Raw genomic sequence first — 22,391 nt, 5'->3', positions numbered from 1 at the left:
AAGGTGTACACATCAGCAAAGTCTGCAAGCTCAAAACAGTCTAACAATATGAATTCCACTAAGAATGCAAGTCTTGAGACCACAGGCTGGGGAAGATTTCACTTTTGAAAAAGGAAGCAATATTTCACAATATTAACACTCAACAATGCTTATGAAAAAACACTGAACTGGTTGCCTGCTTGTTTCTATCTGAAATGTCAAAAAAAGTTACATGACTAACTTATTAACTACTGTCTATGTCTATGTATAGGGAATTACAACACACTGAAATTTCCAAATCTCATGCTTGTCTCATCCAATCCACCAAGCTAGATCACTCTGGCCAGGACTACAGATGGATCTTTACTGCATCCTGTATGTACAACTCTGGGTACAATTTTGCAAATCTATGTCACAATGACCATTCCAAATTTAATATTTTACATAGCAAAGCAGTCTACAGATATAGTAAATGATTACAAAAAATGTAACATGTACTGTGTTATTAATTAGGAAACACTACTAACTGAATATGTACATTGCCTTAATTTCTATTTAATTCTTCACGCTTCATTTGTGGTTATTATAGTTTGAGAAAGATTATCCAAGTACACTAGAGATGGGCATTTCTACTTAATGTCTATTATATGCCCAAAATATTTTAAAAAAATATTGCATCTCAAAACAAACACAGAAACATTCGGAGTGCTTTTAAATGTACTGTTGAGATGCAGACACCCATTTCTTTGATCTACAGCAAAGGAAGAATGTTTTGTTTTTGCAAAGTGAATCAATCAAGTAAGGTTTTGTGAGAGCCCAATGTCAAAGTAATGTTACTGCATACAAATCTTTTCCACCAGCAGTAGAAAAGGTGAACTACACCATGTCGATGTTTGTGGAAGCATTCTCTTCCGTTGTTCTGCTTATCTAAATGTGCACGCTGTCTCGTATAAAAGAAAAAGTGGTGAAACGGCTAAAAAAAAAAAAAAAAAAAAGGTCATTGTTGGAGCTTATTTCATTGTGGTACAGCATTGGTTTCTCATCTGGAGAAGCCAGTTTAATTTGCACTCAACATTGTGCAGTCAGAGGCTATGACGACTTGAATCAGACTTTTTATCAGCAGCTCTCTAAATTCCATGGTGGCAGTAGAATGACTAAGACTTAGAACTTGGTAAATGAAAGTCTGATATTTTCATATTGTGTGGTTTTTAAAAAGTCTCAAACATTTCAGCAGAAAAAAAATCAGAAGTAAATTAATTTGTATACTTCAAAGATTTCATGTATTCATTCCTATGTGTGATCTATCGAACCACTTATATGTGGGAGTGAATTAAAAAAAAAAAAAAAAAAAAAAAAGAAAAGGAAAACCTACACCTAAAAAGTGAAGAAGGCCCATCTGTTTTATCCATAACCACCACCATACTGACTCAGGACAAGAACTCTAACCACTGAGCATTCTCTGCTTCCACTCCAACTTTATAATGGGCCCAGAATTTTAATCAGGAACCTTGCAAAGTGTAGGTTAAATATCTCAAAGAACAAGAGAACAAGAAAGAGTCAAAATGGAACATTAGTCTGAGGAGACGGGGTGCTACGTTAACAGGACTGCAATTTCATGAATTTCCCAACAACGGGTAACCAGCTGAAATCCCAGCTTTGTGCAGGTTCTCATTAATTATACCGTATCATATACATACACATATTTCTGAATACATACTTGCATACTCGAAAACAGTGGTCACCTTTGACGCTGTATGATTCACCTGGAGAGGCTAATTAGTACAGCTCTCCACCGGCCCCTGTGGTCCTTGCTAAAAATGGTGTTACAGTCCTCATCCTTAAGGAGGATAGAGGCTGCATGAAATGGTTATCAAATAAACAATTAGAAAAATTAAGAGATAACTGCAAAGTACCAGAAGAAATTTTCAGTTTCTGAATTTCCAGCTTTAAACATGCAGATGAAAAGCTTTTTCATGACTATAAAAAGCCTTGCTGTTGTGAGCAAAGGGCTCGGCAGGCTGTGGGAGACATAGTTCTGCTGTGCTGCAGGTTTTATATATGCCTTCCTGAACACTGACATTAACCATACATTCCTTACTCCTCCCTTGTATGTTTAAGAGTGCATGTATTATAACTGAAGCACTTTAGGCACCACAGAGAACTCAATTGTTGCAATATATGTATTTGCTGCTTATTTTGAACACACAGAAAAACATTAAAACAAATTCAATATTTTCTTTCAAAACAACCTCAAAAACTACCATTACTAGAAAGGATTTCACTGGGTAAAAGGACTACTCTGTATATAAAGTATCTATTACTCTAATATTAAGTATTATATCAACAAGGTTTGTTTGAAAAATTAATTTGTTTTATTTACTTGGTAGGACCCAGAAGCACTTGCTCATGAAAGCAAAAAGTGAACCACAGAACACAGAAAAGTTAACATGCTATACTTTATTCAGAAGGGAGATCAAGTATTATAGGCAGAAACATAGAAATCCAGTATGAACCCAACAACTAGGGTAAAAACAGCGAAGTTCTGAAATGTAGTCAATTTATATGTTAAAAGTAAGAATTCTGAACATGAAAAATGCAGAATGTGTTACACCCCTGAATGTATAACATGCAGATAATGCACAAAGCATATTTTAATAGACTTTTATATTTTATATATATATATTATTTCAGAATGTTTTTTTTCTCCCTCTATACAGATTAAATCAAAGGAAGAAAACTTTCCATTTAAATAGATGTGGAAATCTTAATTATAACAACAGCATTCATATCTGCATATTGAAGCCACAAAAGACGATTATCCCAAATAAGGTAATAAGAAATTCATATAAAGGAAAGGAGTCTAAAATTGGAATCTGATATGAAACACTAGTATTCATATGCATAAAAAATGCATTCTGCTGATGTATCAAAACTTAAAAGAGCCTACGCAGACATCAAATAACCTTTAACAGTACTGGTAGATTATTTCAAATACTACCACTGCTTTTAATTATTAACATATAATTAAGGAAGCAATGCATTAATGTTTTAATACAAATAAATTACAAATTACACTGTAGAAACAGAATAGTGCATTATACTACATATATATTGTATTTACACATACTTTATAATATAAAGGGCAACTAAAAACAAGTTAAAATAGAAAACACATACATGATATACCACAATTTAAAGCACTAAAAAAAAAAAAAAAAAAAAAAAGACTATCAACATGATAGCAAAAGACCAAAAAAAAAATACTGAAGATCAACAAGTGACAACATACGAAGTATGACTTGAAATGGATGTTTTTTTGCCAAGACAATGCTGTGCCAACGGGAAAGCAGCTGTGGAAAGTGCCGTGGAATTTCAGCATGCAGGATGAGCAGCAGAGCCATTTAGTACACAGGGACATTAAAATACTCATGGCGTGGCTACAGAAAAGAAATACACAAGTGCTTATTGACAATGTGAGCATAAAGCAAAACTTAAACCTATTAGACAGTTCTGAAAAGCAAACCATGATATATATGTGATATGAGAACGACATTTAATACAGCACAATCTAACGCAAACAGAGATTGATGAGGATTTATAATTTTGATAATGTATTTCATTTCTTCCACATTTCAGCCAGTAATCTTCACTGCAATACTACTTCCACATCAATTATTTCTGAATGCAAGTCAACTGTGGAGGAAGTGTGCTTTTAGCACCACTGCTTATAAAATTTCATAAAACAAGGGGTGGGGGGGGGGGGGGGGGGGGGGGGGGGGGGGGGGGGGGGGGGGGGGGGGGGGGGGGGGGGGGGGTACAGTTTTCCAGTACATTACAAATATATTAGCTTCTCATATGGCTACTGAAGTGTCTGAAAAAATCCCTAAAGAATACAATAAATCTGTACATTTAAAAACAGGTTATGCTAATGACAAAAACATTATCCTGCAAAACAACTACTTTGCATCTACAAAACCGTAATTCAAGTGGAAGCCCATTAGGTATTTTTTCTTTTGAGATTTAGGATTTTCTAATGCCTCCTAAGCCACCTGTTGCTTAGTGCTGTTCACCCTGTATTCCAATTGTGCCTCTGACGGTTGTCCATGTGGAGTTTGTGTATGTTTGAGAACATTTGAGAGTGGGCCCTTTTAAAGAGTAATGTCTTGTTTAGGGTCAATATAAAGAGATTCCATTTACCTCAGTCTTTAAATCAAGGGTGAAGACTCAATATTTCAATAGAATGTCCTATTGTTTGAGCTACTAGCATGGATGTTCAAACTACTTTTTAAAAATATTAGCCATTTTTTTTTATTTAATTGTTATTAGGCCTTTTAATTAAGTTGTATTTATTCTTAATAAGAACACTATAATGAGTTCAGCAAGGACACTTACGAATTACAAGTATAGATAAAAAAAAAATAAATACATATATACTGTAAATAGGCAGAATGTAACATAAAACAAGAAACATTTTGTAATACATACAAAATGTTTCTATTTATTGTGTGTGTGTATTTATTCTAAAAAAAAATCAAATGATGACAAACGAAAACTTTTGGGAAAACGAAGACTCATGCACTCTCCAAGGCAGATTAAGTGCAACCACAGACGATTTACTGAACATAGTAAGACACATCATTACAAAAGGAGTGCATCCTACTAAACCAAGGCCCTGAAAAGAATATTTTCATTAGTTTCCATTAAAATGCTCATTTTCTTTTTATATAAATGTATAATAATAACTATACTGAAGGTGAAAAAGTGTTTACATTTTAATATCCACTATACACAGACTAAATTTAGTCCAAGTATTGTGTACACATCTATATACACACTGTATTATGTTTTGGTTTAAAAATGAAGGCTTCCGTTGAAGTCATACTAGAAAACTGCATATCCAAATTAAAACATATGAAAGCTAATAAAAAAAAAACAAGACTACCACCTGTTAGAACAGTAGTTGACATTACTTTCTAACAAGGAAAAAAAAAAGATACACAAACATGCAGTTATAACTCAGGGGGGCACCCACATATTGTGAACTCAGAGATCTGTACTTCATTGCTGCAACAGAAGGGCAAAGTAATTCAATAATGGCCGAGGTAATAAGATTTTTGTTTAAAATGGAAATGTTGAGCAGGTTTTTTTTATTCACCTTTATACATTTGGCCAACTATTTTTTCCAACACAATTCCACTCAAAATGCACTGCTTACAAAATCATGATAAAAGGGTAAGTGTCTGTGTCTCTCTGTGTGTCCATCCAAGTGCTATGCCTCTGTCAATCCAAAGATGCCACAACAATAACACTTCTTTTACGAATCCCATACAAATGGCATAAAACTGAGATATACAGTGGTGTGAAAAACTATTGGCCCCCTTCCTGATTTCTTATTCTTTTGCATGTTTGTCACACAAAATGTTTCTGATCATCAAACACATTTAACCATTAGTCAAATATAACACAAGTAAACACAAAATGCAGTTTTTAAATGATGGTGTTTATTATTTAGGGAGAAAAAAAAATCCAAACCTACATGGCCCTGTGTGAAAAAGTAATTGCCCCCTTGGTTAAAAAATAACCTAACTGTGGTGTATCACACCTGAGTTTCAATTTCCGTAGCCACCCCCAGCCTGATTACTGCCACACCTGTTTCAATCAAGAAATCACTTAAATAGGAGCTGCCTGACACAGAGAAGTTGACCAAAAGCACCTCAAAAGCTAGACATCATGCCAAGATCCAAAGAAATTCAGGAACAAATGAGACCAGAAGTAATTGAGATCTATCAGTCTGGTAAAGGTTATAAAGCATTTCTAAAGCTTTGGGACTCCAGCGAACCACAGTGAGAAGCCATTATCCACAAATGGCAAAAACATGGAACAGTGGTGAACCTTCCCAGGAGTGGCCGGCCGACCAAAATTACCCCAAGAGCGCAGAGACGACTCATCCGAGAGGTCACAAAAGACCCCAGGACAACATCTAAAGAACTGCAGGCCTCACTTGCCTCAATTAAGGTCAGTGTTCACGACTCCACCATAAGAAAGAGACTGGGCAAAAACAGCCTGCATGGCAGATTTCCAAGACGCAAACCACTGTTAAGCAAAAAGAACATTAGGGCTCGTCTCAATTTTGCTAAGAAACATCTCAATGATTGCCAAGACTTTTGGGAAAATACCTTGTGGACTGATGAGTCAAAAGTTGAACTTTTTGGAAGGCAAATGTCCCGTTACATCTGGCGTAAAAGGAACACAGCATTTCAGAAAAGAACATCATACCAACAGTAAAATATGGTGGGTGGTAGTGTGATGGTCTGGGGTTGTTTTTGCTGCTTCAGGACCTGGAAGGCTTGCTGTGATAGATGGAACCATGAATTCTACTGTCTACCCAAAAAACCTGAAGGAGAATGTCCGGCCATCTGTTCGTCAACTCAAGCTGAAGCGATCTTGGGTGCTGCAACAGGACAATGACCCAAAACACACACCAGCAAATCCACCTCTGAATGGCTGAAGAAAAACAAAAATGAAGACTTTGGAGTGGCCTAGTCAAAGTCCTGACCTGAATCCAATTGAGATGCTATGGCATGACCTTAAAAAGGCGGTTCATGCTAGAAAAACCCTCAAATAAAGCTGAATTACAACAATTTTTCAAAGATGAGTGGGCCAAAATTCCTCCAGAGCGCTGTAAAAGACTCATTGCAAGTTATCGCAAACGCTTGATTGCAGTTATTGCTGCTAAGGGTGGCCCAACCAGTTATTAGGTTCAGGGGGCAATTACTTTTTCACACAGGGCCATGTAGGTTTGGATTTTTTTTTCTCCCTAAATAATAAAAACCACCATTTACAAACTGCATTTTGTGTTTACTTGTGTTATATTTGACTAATGGTTAAATGTGTTTGATGATCAGAAACATTTTGTGTGACAAACATGCAAAGAATAAGAAATCAGGAAGGGGGGCAAATAGTTTTTTCACACCACTGTATGTATTACATGGAGCACTGGAAACATCAATGCTGAGGTCTACTTTGATTACTTAGATTTAAATCAGTCTTGGATGGTTAACACAGCTAGTTCACTCATAAATTTATCTTTAACAAATATCTAGTGATAGGCCAGACTCATTTTGACTGTAACCATTCCACAAAAATACCGTAGTCTTATCCCTACTGTCCAACAAATCAAGTACTGCAGAGTAGAGGCTGTAACACAGAGAATGTGAAACAATTTATGAAGACGATTTATTCTTTTATTGCTCAAAAAGAACAATATTTTTAACTAAAACACATTTTTTTTTAAAGTAGGCTCATGAATATATATTTTCCAGACAATGCTGCTGAATTTAAAATCAAGTTTCCTCAATTTGAAAAGTCTATGTAGATATCAATTTTTATATAAGCTGTTTATACAGAGTGATGCATTTTAATAAGTTAATATGTTTAAAGTAAATGTTGTTCCTATCACTCCTGCACTGCCCGGGGTTTGTTTCCTGCCTTGCGCCCTGTGTTGGCTGGGATTGACTCCAGCAGACCCCTGTGACCCTGTAGTTAGGATATTGTGCGTTGGATAATGGATGGATGGATGTTCCTATCAGGAACCATTACATTTCAAATCCCATCTAACATTACATACAAACACTTCACGCTCTTTCCTGTGCATACTATAATCCTTTTGAATTGAATATCCACAATTTTTAATGAAAGAAAACTTTGTTCCTACAGTGCAATTTTGAGTTTTATACTTTTGGAAGATATTTTCTATTCACATCTTCCAAAAGAACCATAAAGGGTTTAAAGGGAAGTATTATGTTAACTTTACCTAAGTTAAATACTTTCGATTGTCAGTTTCAGATCATGTGTTATTTTAAATCTGGATGTCAAAGAGAGTGACATTCTCCTTTAATTGTACTGTATTAAAGGATAATGAAATAAGCATATTTCAACTTTAAGTGAAATTCACGTATTTCGTCAGATTGCCAAAATCATTTATTAGCTGTTATCTTTTATTCAAACATAACCTAATTTACAGAGGAACATTTATTCTCTAAATTTCATATATGGATTCCTAAACCAGGTATACCTTTAAAGATATTATAAGACAAGGTGAGCAGAAACTGTAGTTAGCACTGTTTTCTAACTACTCCATTAAATCAGAATTTGAAACCCAGTCCTGTTATTGTGAAACGTCCCCAGTTTTTGGGTTCTCAGGTTTTCAGTTTTATAGCCACAGCTTAATTTAACGTTACCATTAACATTCAAGACATTTACAATTATGTCATAAGGTGCTGCATCTTTCAACATTACAGAACCTTACATTTCCAGAAAAGTCTCAAATAGGACACCATAGTGGGACAGTGGTTAGTACTTCTGTCTCATAGTTATAGAGTCCCGAGTCCAGATCTGGCCTGGGATGTGTCAGTGCAGGTTCTGCGACTTCTTCCTAGGATTTTTAAATCTGGGTGCTCCAATTTTCCTTTTGCATCTCAAATACATATAGGTTAAGTCAATCTACAATCCTAAACTTGCCCAGCATAAGTAACAGTGGACAGGTGTGTAAACACACCTTGCGACAAAAAACATCCTTCTCAAAGTTGCTTCTTGCCTGGTAACCAATCTTGCCAGGATGGCCATTGCTAAACTTAAAAAAAAAAGTGGTTTCAGAAAAAGGGCAAATGGATGAATACTATGAGGATCACCTGACATAAATGCAATTCCCTGTATCACAGTAAAAACTGACATGTATAAAATGTTGGGAAATATGTTGTACACCTTACATTTATGGCAGGATTAATACTGATCAGCAGCATAAAAAAAAGAGATCCGAGTTGCAGTTGTGTTTTACTGTAATGGACTGGTGCCCTGGACAAAGGATGTTTCAACCTTGCTCCTGAAGATGCATAGATAGCCACCAATATCCTCATGAACCAGAAATGGATTAAATGATGTTAAAAAAAGTTAGGTTGCTTTTGAAACGTACAGTAGTGATTTTCAAACACTCTTGATTACGGCTTATTAAAACACTCTTATCTATGATATACTTTTCATGTAGCTGGAACAGTTAATTGTGAAGATAGAAAATTACAGGCAGATAGCTAACTGAATTGATAAAACAGTAATTAGTATACTGTAGTTAGGAAGAAGTGAATGAGGACCTAAAGCTTGGACCTTATGTAATATATTACAAACACTTACATATGCTGACAAACTTTAAAAGGAAAAATGAAATCAATCCTCTTTGATTCTTTTGGGGGTCAGTCACAAACTGGTATGGCTGAGTTTCTAGGGATGTCAAACTATTTGAATTAGAGGTAATGGGAGTGAACTAAGATTTTATAAATAACAAAGTCCATGTTCAGTTAGGTCCATAAATATTTGGACAGAGACAAACTTTTTTCTAATTTTGGTTCTGTACATTACTACAATGAATTTTAAATGAAACAACTCAGATGCAGTTGAAGTGCAGACTTTCAGCTTTAATTCAGTGGGGTGAACAAGACGATTGCATAAAAATGTGAGGCAACTAAAGCATTTTTTTTTTTTAAACACAATCCCTTCATTTCAGGGGCTCAAAAGTAATTGGACAATTGACCCAAAGGCTATTTCACGGGCAGGTGTGGGCAAGTCCGTCGTTATGTCATTATCAATTAAGCAGATAAAAGGCCTGGAGTTGATCTGAGGTGTGGTGCTTGCATGTGGAAGATTTTGCTGTGAACAGACAACATGCGGTCAAAGGAGCTTTCCATGCAGGTGAAAGAAGCCATCCTTAAGCTGCAAAACAGAAAAAACCCATCCGAGAAATTGCTACAATATTACGAGTGGCAAAAATCTACAGTTTGGTACATCCTGAGAAAGAAAGCAAGCACTGGTGGAACTCAGCAACGCAAAAAGACCTGGACGTCCACGGAAGACAACAGTGGGTGGATGATCGCAGAATCATTTCCATGGTGAAGAGAAACCCCTTCACAACAGCCAACCAAATGAACAACACTCTCCCAGGGGGTAGGCGTATTGATATCCATGTCTACCATAAAGAGAAGACTGCATGAAAGTAAATACAGAGGGTGCACTGCAAGGTGCAAGCTACTCATAAGCCTCAAGAATAGAAAGGCTACATTGGACTTTGCTACAGAACATCTAAAAAAGCCAGCACAGTTCTGGAAAAACATTCTTTGGACAGATGAAACCAAGATCACCTCTACCAGAATGATGGCAAGAAAAAAGTATGGAGAAGGAGTGGAATAGCTCATTATCCAGAGCATACCACATCATCTGTAAAACACAGTGGAGGCAGTGTGATGGCTTGGTCGTGCATGGCTGCCAGTGGCACTGGGACACTAGGGTTTATTGATGATGTGACACAGGACAGAACCAGCCGAATTAATTCTGAGGTGTTCAGAGACATACTGTCTGCTCAAATTCAGCTAAATGCAGTCAAATTGATTGGGCGGTGTTTCATGATACAGATGAACAATGACCCAAAACATACAGCCAAAGCAACCCAGGAGTTTATTAATGCAAAGAAGTGGAAAATTCTTGAATGGCCAAGTCAGTCACCTGATCTTAACCCAATTGAGCATGCATTTCACTTGTTGAAGACTAAACTTCAGACAGAAAGGCCCACAAACAAACAGCAACTGAAAGCTGCTGCAGTAAAGGCCTGTCAGAGCATTAAAAAGGAGGAAACCCAGCATCTGGTGATGTCCATGAGTCAAGACTTCAGGCTGTCATTGCCAGCAAAGGGTTTTCTACCAAGTATTAGAAATGAACATTTTATTTCCAGTTATTTAATTTGTCCAATTACTTTTGAGCCCCTGAAATGAAGGGATTGTGTTCAAAAAATGCTTTAGTTGCCTCACATTATTATGCAATCGTTTTGTTCACCCCACTGAATTAAAGCTGAAAGTCTGCACTTCCACTGCATCTGAGTTGTTTCATTTAAAATTCATTGTGGTAATGTACAGAACCAAAATTAGAAAAAAGTTTCTCTGTCCAAATATTTATGGACCTAAACTGTATATAAATAAAGTCCATGACTGAAAATTGTTGGAAATGCCATGCAGTGTAACAGGAATTTAAGGTCATACACACTGTCAAGAAGACTATACTTTTTGTGGTTGACTTTCTTCCCTAACTGCTAACTACTGGGCTACTAACGTTGCTACACAAACTCTAAAAAAGCTGAGGGCCAATGTCCAGAAAAAGTCAAGTTGATAAAGAGTGACATAAATCTGTACACTGATCAAACAGCCTTTCTGTAATATGTCACTACACAGATTGGAACAATACCGATATTTGTCATTGCTGATTTATTGCCAATGGTACTTATTAGACACAGGCCCAATCAGGTCCAGGAACTAAGAGAACAATATGATCCAGCTTATATGGAGTAATCAATCAGGTAAAAACTAAAAATGTGCACATTTGGAGACTGTTGCTTACAGCAACTAAGAAATCTCACTGCACCAGCTGAGGTTTTGTCACCAATGCAACAGAAAATACTGAGCAAATTTGAACACATTAGGTTTGGCAATTCAGTCATTCCATGACATAGACAAAAAGTTTCTCAAACAGAATTTAGGGGTCTTATGAATATAAAGCAGAACTGTAATCTAATAATAATGCAAATGATTTTATTTCCACCCAAAATTTCTCTTTGGTTAGAAGTGCAAGAAACAATGCATAACTTGACAATGAATTATATTTTGCTAACAACCTCAATTATTTCTACTGCAGCTATCATACCAATTATTTTCTTTTGCTAAAGACAATATTTATAAACACAGTAAAAAGATATTCCATCTGCCGTATAAAACTGAAACAACTGTTGATGTTGTCAGATTACAGTGTAAGTGAATAAAGCATGGCAAAGCCAAAGGCCAGACATAATCTGTTGCAAAACATCACAAGCACATTCTGAACAGTTAGTGAATATTTCTATGACCTACTACTATAATGATTAATTGTAGAAAACAGAGCAGTCTCTCACAAATACTCTGAACAAGTACAAATTGACCAAAAGCATTGGTCCAGCTCTTCTACCTTTGATACCAATGAAAGCTTTTTAGAAACAAAAAAGCACCTTCTTTTAGAGATTTCATCCTTTTAAATCCAAAATTGTACACTTATTGAGCAGGAACAGATGTTGAGAATGCCCTCTTAGTTGTGTTACAAAATATCTATGAACACTGACAGTAAACTCAAAATCTGCTTAATGTTTTACTCCTAGATTTTAGAAGCACATTCAATAACTATTCAGCTGCAACTTCTGATTGAGATATTTATAGAAATTAGGGTTAACATTCAATACTCGATAAAAGCAAGAACCATGGTGTTTGAAGTTGATCATACATCCGAGATATTATGGAATTTTTAGTTATTTATTACAGTATTTACTGTATATGCATGTGAGGTCTGCTACATCCCAGAAAAACCACTAGCTTGATTTTTCCACGGTTGGAATGAGATAAACGAGTAACGAACAACACTCTAGAAAGCAAGGATAGAGTAATGGGAAAGCCCAACACCCCTCTTATGAAACAGTGCTAAGATCAATAAGAGTCCGTAGATCACTCCTATTTATGAAGCAACATTCAGGTAAATGGGAGAATTGAGAGGAATCAAATAATACTGGTGGCACTAGCTAATTGGATGAAATAATAATGCTCTGCATATTAAGAGTTAGATGACGTGATGTATCAGATAAAGTAATGGCAGTAGAAAAACATAAAAGCAAATGAATTGTATTATTGATTGCTCACTTCATGGGCGAGACATTTTTGCATATCTTTGTGCAAATATAGAAAAGTTCTGCATTCTTAGCTGGACTCCATGACTGCCTTCTTTGAAAATACAGGAAAGTTTTTTCCACAACATAATTTGTCAAGCCAGCTAGGAGAAAGAAGAGGCTTGAGTCTCCAGAGAACAGGGCAAGACCCTGGGAAATGACACAAATGAAACAAACACCCTTTAAAGGTAAGCATTTTTGCTATTAAATTATTTGTCAGTTTCATAGGGATTTCACCCTGCCAAAGGAGATGCAGCAAGAAGCTTCTCTTTCAGAACTAAAAAGGGCAGAAAGAACAGTTAAGAGTACAGAACTGAGGGATTATTGTAAATAAGTCTAAAAAAAAGTAAAACTAGAGAAGGACTGAATTGAGGCAAAATTCCTGTTTAATACCGTTCCAGTGGGTTACTTGAGTTGTATGTTCATAGTTGTAAGGTAATATTGAGCTAATCACTGTGGGACAGATTTGCACCTGGCCGAGGTGGAAGGCTGGTTCGTGCAAATAACACCCACAAAGCTTTCAATTAGGAGGGCATAATGAACAGGTCACTCAAAGGAGAAGTGCAGATTTAGTTTAAAAAAAAAAAAAAAAGGCCAGATCTCTGTTACTGATGGACAATAAACACATTAGAGAGTGCAGGTTTACAGGAGATAAGATCGTACTGTATGCCCTCTTTGTGCTTCTACAGTTTTTCTAAGTAAAAAATAGGGCTTAGATTAAAAAGGTTAATATTTTTATCATTGGCATAGATTGTAAGATTTATGTTTTCTTTTAACCTTATGTTTTTCTTATGATTTGTGTTCTCTCTGTGGCAGACCAGGCACTGTGGTTCTGCACTTTGTTGGTACTTGAAGCAGCAATTGGAGGTTACATCATCAGAAGCAATTAGGGTTTTTGTTTTTACTAATCAACAAAGTGAGTGAGGGCGGTATATAAAGGTAATGGCAGCTAACTCGTTCTTCTCTAGAGTCTGTTTTTTCTTTCCATTTCTTTTTAAGTGGGTAGTGTTTGTATGCTCTTTTTAACATTTTACACAGATTGGGAAAATGAAGAGAACTTTAATTCTAACAGTACCTGGGAAATCGGTATGCTGCTTTAGTTGTTATATAAGAAAACATGTTGAGGAAAAATGTTGCAAGTGATTAAAATGTGTATATATAAAATCCAGTATCTGTCTGTCTGCTTTTCATGAGAGAACTACTTAACGGATTTAGATCAGGTTTTTTTTCTATAATTTGCTTAAACATTCCGGTTGATTTTGCGATTTCTCTCATCGTGTCAAGTATCATACAGTTTTGCTTGCGGCAGAGATTAATAAGCACAAATTGAAGACAGAGGCTGCGGGCCAAGGGGAGGTGGTACCTCAAGAGTAGGGAGCCGGGTGGGGCCATTCACACTCACGCACCAGCCTTCTTTCGAGTCGGTTGTGTACGTCTGTCCGCTTTTCACAACAGAACTACTTAACGGATTTAGATTGGGTTTTTTTCTATAATTTGCCTGATCATTCCGGTTGATTTTGCAACTTCTCTCATTGCACTAATTATCACAGTTCTGGTATGCGTTTATGCTGCTTTTTGGAAAGTGCAGAATATGTATTGAGCATAGACAATACTAGTGTGTGTGTGTGTGTCAGCTGACTTATTAAATAGGTTCTAAATGTTAAGGTTCATATATATGTTATGGATATTTTTTTAAATGCTTTACATGAGTCAGTAGGTAACTTAAGGGTTGTAAGGTGACACAGTGGTTAGCACTGCAGCCTGGCAACAGGAAATAATGGTGCAGACTTGTTTGTTCTCTGTGTGAAATGAAATAAATGTAAACATGAGAGGCAAGAGTGTGTGTAAGTTCTTTAAATATGTATAACCTAAATAATAATAATAAAACTTAAACTTTCTTTAACACTTAAACTTAACTGTTATTGAATATGTTTTGCAGCATATGAAAGATCTCTGTGACTGAAGTGCATTAATGTCAATGTCAATTTGTTTATATAGCACATTTAAAACAATATAGGAATGCTGTGGCCAAAGTGCTTTACAATAATAGAATAAAAGAAAAACAAACAAATAACAAATAGAAATAAAAATATATGAGCATGAATAAAAATAAAAAATAATAAATAGAAGTGATGTTATATAATCACAATGAGGAAACCATCAGTATTACTGAAGGTCACGGAATGCAAGTGAATAGAAATTAGTCATTAATCTAGCTTTAAACAGTTCAATTGTTGACGACTTCTTTATATGATGAGGTAAAGAGTTCCACAGGCGAGGAGCAGCAGCTGCAAAAGCCCTGTCCCCCTTGGTTTTACACTTGGTATGAGGGACAACAAGAGACAACTGACCAGAAGATCTAAGCACTCTGGATGGCTGGTGTAAAACACACAATTCGGATAAATAGGCAGGAGCAAGCCCACGTAAAGATTTTAAAACTAGCAACAAGATTTTAAAATCAATTCGAAAACTGACAGGCAGCCAGTGTAAAGAAGCTAAAATAGGAGAAACAGAGTCATACTTTCTTGCCCCAACCAGAAAGCGAGCGGCAGCATTCTGGACCAACTGTAACCTGTGTATCAGGGATTTGCTTGCTAATCCCAGAATACAGCGAGTTGCAGTAATCAAGGTGAGAAAAAATAAAAGCATGAGTAGCTTTCTCAAGATCTCTAGAATATAAAAAAAGGCTTGATCTTACCTAATAGACAAAGCTGGAAAAAGCAACTCTTGACTACAGAATTTACTTGTTTCTCAAAAGAGAGGTTACTGTCAAAGATTACACCAAGATTGCAGACTTGAGGTTTCCAAAAGACAGAGAAAGAGCCGAGAAGTCCAAGACCAATTTGGGCTTTAGCTGATGGACCCACTATAAGCACCTCCATTTTATTTTGATTCAGATCAAGAAAATTATTAGCCATCCAGGATCTTAGTTCAGAAAGACAGTTGTGCAGTTGATTTATTGCAGAGTTGTAGACAGGAATATAAACCTGTGTATCATCCGCATAGCAGCGAAAAGGAATGTTAAATTTCCTAAAAATAGCTCCAATAGGATGAAGGTATATAGAGAATAAAATAGGACCCAAAATGGATCCCTGAGGAACACCATATTTAAGAGGAGCAGTAGACGAAAAAGAGGAATTTAAAGTCACTGAAAAGTGTCTACCAGTTAAATATGACCTGAACCAGTTAAGAGCAGCCCCTTTAAGCCCAACAAGATGTTCAAACCGCATCAGCAATATCTCATGTCTTTGAGTACGTAATAATAGAGATGCCATTGAATACTTTCAGGAGGGCTGTTTCAACACCATGAAAACACCTAAAGCCAGATTGGTAGATCTCAAATTATTGGCGTTAAGGTGATCGACCAATTGATTATAAATAATTCTAGAATTTCAGCCAGAAATGGCAGTTGGGAAATTGGGTGAAAATTGGCTAGTAAAGATGGGCCCAAAACATCAAAGGCTTCCACTAAGAGGTGTGGTGGTACTATATCGAGAGGGATGGGAGCTGGTTTAAAGGTGTCAATAGTTCTTTTTAACTGTGAAAGTGAGACTAGAGCAAAGGATTCTAAGACAATGCCTTGTTTAACAGTAGGAAGTTCATAGCCAGTTTGAACAATGCCACAGCGGATAGTATCAATTTTGCTGACAAAGAATGATAGAAACTGCTCACATGAATGAACAGTTCTATTTAATCCCATCACAGAATGAGGGTGAATGGCCGCATTAATTGAATTAAATAAGATCCTAGGATTCTTAGAATGACGGGATACTAAATCAGCAAAGAAATCATGTTTTGAGTTCTTAACGGCTGCCTGGAAGTTGAATAGAGAAGTCCTAAAAATCTGTTTAGAAACAATCAGTCCATCTTTTTTCCAACACCGTTCAGCAGCTTGACAGGCGTGGCGCAGCAATCACGTAGTTTCATTTAGCCAGGGAGCAGGTCTTCCCTTATTACTGCATATCTTGGGCGGAGCAATTGAGTCTAAAACCATTTTACAAGAAGAATTAAATTTTAAGACAGAATCATCGATACCATTATTTTGGACATGCACATCAAGACTAGAGAATATGGTTTTAAAATCTGATATAATAGAAGAATTTAAAAAGCGCGAGCAGCGTGGGGGACAGCTAGTAGTCAGGACATCAACAGTAATATTCATATCCATCATTACAAAAAAGTGATCAGTGAAAGAAACATTGCATAAAACAATATATTTTTTTTAATTTTATTGCAATCATTCATACAAATCGATCAATTTTTACAAAAAATAGGATTGAAAAACAAGTTGACCCCCACCCCTGAGAGAGAGAGAGCATGGCCAACGTGGTAAAACTTATACTGATGAGTTTAATAGGCCAGTAGAGATGAATGGAGAGGAAAAAGAAATGCGGAGATAATTACTTCCTCTGTGCTTTAAGAGCTTATTCTAAAATTTTATTGATTATATCCTGCCAGGTTTTAAAAAAAATTCTGTACAGATCCTCTAACTGAATATTTGATTTTTTCCAATTTCAAATAGTATAAAACATCGGTTACCCACTGTCTTAAAAGAGGAGCGTTAGGATTCTTCCAGTTTAGCAAAATAAGTCTGCATGCCAAAAGAGTAGTAGAATGCAATCACCGTTTGTTTGTCCTTCTCCAATTTAAACCCATCTGGAAGAACACCAAACACAGCTGTTAATGTGTTAGGAGGGATTGTGACACCAAGGCTATCTGAGAGGCACTTAAAAATTTTGGTCCAAAATGATGTTAATTTGGTGCAGGCCCAAAACATGTGACCCAGTGAGGCTGGGATTTGATTGCAGCGTTCACAGGTTGGATCCTGCCCTGGAAACATTTTGGACAGTTTTAGGCGAGACAGATGTGCTCGATATATAATTTTGAGTTGAATAATTGCATGCTTTGCGCATATGGAGCTCGAGCTTTGGTTTACTAAAGATGTATTTCAATTATTACCTAACTTATTTATCTGGCAACAGATTTATACTAAGAATCAAGTAAAAGCATCAGACATACTGACTGCAAAAACTATTTTAAATATAAAATCAATATATTTAAACATTTTTACTTTTTGAAATATTTTACATGTGCATTCAAATTTCTTTGTAATTAGTGGTACATTGAGTGTCTTGATGCAGTATTTGTGATTGTTTCATCATTAGTATTTTTAAGACTATATAACAAACAATTCTGTTTGTTAGTTTTATTTATTTAACTAAAGTAGTTCACCATCATTATAAACTGACCCTTTCCAACTCTATACCACTTCACAATATTCTACAGTTTCTTACAAATAAAATAATAATAATTTTGTGTTTAAAACATATGTTTAGGTTTGTTATTTAAGGAGAACCTACCTATTTAAAATAAATCAAAGGCAGGAAAAATAGCTTTGCATTAGAAAGACTGATTGACGAAAAAACATTTACTCAGACTTTCAATTTAGAAAAATTTAAGTACGGAAGTTGCTTCTTTTTTCATGCTACAGTACCTATTCCACTAATTCATCATGTACCCCTAATTTCTATTAAAAAAAAAAACAAATTATAATCATTACCAATGCCTTTCATTACTGTAAACTAAAATAAAAAATAGCTTTATTATAATATTATGAATTGAAAACCTTAATACTTCAATGTAAAGCATATTGTTATTAGACTAGAACATCACACCTTTAAATCACACCAGACAGACAGAAAACAAAAAAACATGCATTGATTATTATATATAATTTGAATATGGTTATGAGACCAATATATCAAAAAATAATTTTTTACCCATGTAAAATGTAAATAAGTCAGAAATGAGCCACAAACAAATAGATGTTATTAGTGTTAAAACATGTATTAAAAAGAAAAATAAAGCCACCCAGGCAATTTCCAAATATCAACATGCAATGGGTTAAACCCAGACACTTCAATTAAAGCTTTTTTTGTTCAAGTCCAAACATCTGTCCAAGCAACATTTCAATCAGAGCTACGTGCAATTAGCATATCACCCCTTTCCTCATGCTATCTGACGAGATCAGTATTTACCCACAGTTGGGAGGGCATCTGAGAGGACAAAGTCTCAGACTCATTTTCAATTATAAGATATCATCAGAAGATAAACCTCCCCAGTCTTCATTTTGGCTCTACAAATACAAAACCAAGCAAATAAAGATTTTGGTTTTTTTTGTTGTTACATACTGTAGACCTGCAATGTATTCAGTCATGTAAAGCATATAATCAACACACAGGAACTGTTTAGTGGAAAACTACCTAATGTGAAATCATACCATCTAACATTGTACTCGTATGGTATTAAAATTGTTTTGAAACCTGCATTATTCATTGCATTCTGGTGCAATTTTATTGCCTTATTTTTGTAATTTTGTAATATTTAAATTCTTAAATAATTTTTATGTTTCATATTTGAATTCTGAACAGCAACCAACATGAACACTTATTGGTAGTTTTATAAATATTATTTCCCCTAGAACTACCACATATTTAATAACTTTTGTGTTATTGAGGAAAAAAAAAATATGAAGCCAGGTGACATTCAGTAACACAAACAAAGGGTGTATGTCATGGACAGCTGCTCCCCGGAATTCGTCTTATAAAAGTCACAAAACAATAAGCTGATGCAGTAGATTAAACGGAATGAAGAGAGTCTTCTGGAGTATTTATTTGCTACACTGTTTCAAACAGAGAAAGAGTTAACAGTACAATAAAATATTTTCTGCCATGGTGTACTTTCAAACAACTGAAGTCTCTCCAACATTTAGTTAAGCCAACTAGCCGGAAGTATTTGAGACTATGTCATTTTCCACTTCTAAGTATAGTGGAGCAAAGAAGAACATGATACAAATTACATTTAAGATTTGGAGTGAAAACTTAGCCAATAGTTACAGCTGTTGTTTCATAGCTTAATGAGGTAGGATTTAAATTTTTAGCCTGCAGTTTACAGATTCCCTCTGTGTAATTTCTTTTTCTGAGTACTCACATACAAGTGTATTAAGTGTATTAAGGTACTAGACACTCAGAATTAGTGTGGTACAAGTTACTGTGGTGTGTTCACTAGCATACAAAATTTTTATTTGCTCTTTCGTTATCTAAAATAATTTACATTCCCCTTTCCTTTACAAAGTTACCTCTGGATACCCATCACAGCAACAGTCTTTGTATTCAAATTTAAACGGTACACCTACAGGTCCGATAATGCCTTGAAATAAGTAAAAAAGGTAAATGCCAAACACCAGATACAGCACAAACATACTCATAAAATCTATTACTTTGCCAATTTACTGTGGTAAAACAAAAAATGATGATGGATGTTTTGGAACCTGACAAATATTTCAATTCATATATTTCCAACATTTATATTATTTCTATATTGATATTATAACTATAATTTTCAGTTAAGAAAGAGAATGAACAAATAACATATTCTTTGTATTTATTAGATAACATTTTGCAATATCTAGTGCTACAAAAATGTTAAAAGGTTATTTTATTGCGTCTTGGACTAGTCTCTCCAAATGCTTATGTCTACCAGAAACTGAAGAATTAAAAGCACAAAAATGTATTAGCACTGAAGAAGGGCACTACATCTAGGAAATCGTTCATTAAACAACTTTAGAATTTGAAAATTCTTAAAATGACAAAAACACAGTCACATTTTAATAAACAGATTTACCTGTGCAAATTTCTTTAGGAGACACTGTCAGATAAGATCACTCCACAAACTACTGGTGAGTGCAGAATTTAAAAATCAGCAATAATTTGTTATTTTTGTTTGTTTATTAAAGGTGAAAATGTCTGAGAATCTTGTGGTTTGATTCAATGTCAACTTTTGTAGTTAAGATTGAATTAAAAAATGAATTCATTTAAGTGCATTGATTGGGGCATGCTTTTAGTGCTAAAGTACATTGTGTTTCTAGTTCAGGACAATGTGAAACATTACTGCCACTTAGGTTAACTAGTTTTGATGAAGATCAGGGACCATCTAACTAAGCACTAGCAACAAAGTAGGCAATAGTATGTTTTCTGCATTAGTATTACATATTATTGCCAATTTCCTATAATAAGGGAATAATACAGCCCTTAGATGAATGGTAATATTTCTTAATGCAAAAAAAAAAAAAAAAAAAAAAAAAAAAAAAAAGAAAGAAAGAAAGAAAGAAAGAACGGGCACACAAATAAAAGAGGTAGCAGCTCTTGGTTACCATACCTCTATAATGTCCAAAATAAATTAATCAAACTTCTCTCCATAGAGAGAAATCAATAGAAGCTTTTCATAATTTTCACTTGGGGGGGGGTTGGGGGACATACCAATATCATACATTTAGATTGGAGGTATCAAACTTAATTTTTATTCAGAGCTAAAAATAATCCTTTAAATGGCCAACAAGCAACACATTTCATTTACAAGTAAGACACACATGTGCTTCTGTGTTCATCACAATCATATTGTAATGGTGCTGACAAGATGCATCAGCCTGAAAATGGCATCAGCAACTAATCACCAACAATAATGAGCTGGCACTGCACCATTTACATGAGCAGTTTCAGAGCCAGGTGCCTGGCAACAGTCACACAAATTCCAACCAGTGTGGCAACAGCAAGCAGTTCCTCTAAGGATAGCGACCAATCTAAATTTGGAATGAATTGATCAAAATCATACTGGGTAGGCACCGGAGAACATCTCACAGCACTAATATATTTTTCTTCCTCTTGAACCTGTCTTCTTTCTTTATCAACTTTTCAATTCTGGGACATTGCAGCAGAAAGCAACCAGCAGCCACAGGACCAAAATCAACTGCTGAGTGCACTAGCACATAATGTCAAGTAAAAGCAGGAGTCTGGACACATGTAAGAATCTGTGGCTATAGTAAAGTGCAACCAATTACATTTGAATTAACCTGCATCACGAAAAAAAAAAAAATCACTGGTATAAACATGCATCACAAAGGCCACATTCAAAGTTTGAAATGCAAATGCATTTTCTATCCACATACAACAACCAACTTGTGGCAGATGTCAAGTAAGCTGTGGAAAGGTTGCCAGCCCTGACTCCTGTGCATTGTTATAAAATGAGAAAAAAAGTGCAGAGGCAAATGTGAAGTCAAGGAACCATTTTCTTCATGAGATTGTCACATCTTTGACATCATGCTAAAAACATGAGTTCTCTATGGAAATTCAACATTTCACCTTTTTATATTTTTTGTTGTTGGGTAGTTATGAGCAGCCAGTTTCTATCATAAGTACAGGACATAGCTGCGATGTACTGTGCTGCACAGAAAAACTCGATTGGAACACTGGAGATGCATGTGCCTTTAGAGGAAGGGGCTGGATGAAATTAAATTTTATATGCCATCATAGTTAGCAGTGGCAGAGTTTACAGTTATTTTAGCCATGTCAATACAGTGCACTCAATCAAGTGTAAACAAGCTCGCAAGATACCATCTTTTCCAAAACTCTGTGCGCATGCACATGGCGGCTTAATCCTAACATAGTGGAAACTTCATGAAAAAACAAATGCTACAAAGTGAAAAGAAAAAAAACCCACTAAATTTTTAAAAAGTTTTAATCATAAAATGAGGTAACGTTTTGTTTGTTTGAGAAAATCGGTTTGTCTGGCAATTTCT

The 22,391-nt window shown here is 35.4% G+C and overlaps 1 protein-coding gene across 3 annotated transcripts in view; it reads right to left on the bottom strand.

The window, feature by feature from the left end:
• Nucleotides 1-2,417: 2,417 nt before the first annotated feature.
• LOC114650288 (AP-1 complex subunit sigma-2) overlaps nt 2,418-22,391 on the bottom strand; it is an 87,777-nt gene continuing 67,803 nt past the window's right edge. The window contains exons 5-6 of one of the 3 annotated variants that reach the window (XR_003715981.2): nt 18,796-18,893; nt 2,418-3,416 (exon numbers count right to left, since the gene is read on the bottom strand). Coding sequence is in view for 2 of the 3 variants with exons in the window: in XM_028799830.2 (XP_028655663.1) it covers nt 18,846-18,893 (48 nt within the window). In the remaining variant the exon portion in view is untranslated. The remainder of the gene's footprint in view (nt 3,417-18,795; nt 18,894-22,391) is intronic. The other 2 variants (XM_028799830.2, XM_028799831.2) reach the window with 2 other exon arrangements.

Source organism: Erpetoichthys calabaricus, chromosome 4 (assembly GCF_900747795.2).
Source record: "Erpetoichthys calabaricus chromosome 4, fErpCal1.3, whole genome shotgun sequence".
NCBI lineage: Eukaryota > Metazoa > Chordata > Cladistia > Polypteriformes > Polypteridae > Erpetoichthys > Erpetoichthys calabaricus.
Note: the sequence above shows the minus strand (reverse complement) of the source record. Positions and strands in the feature narration are given on the sequence as shown.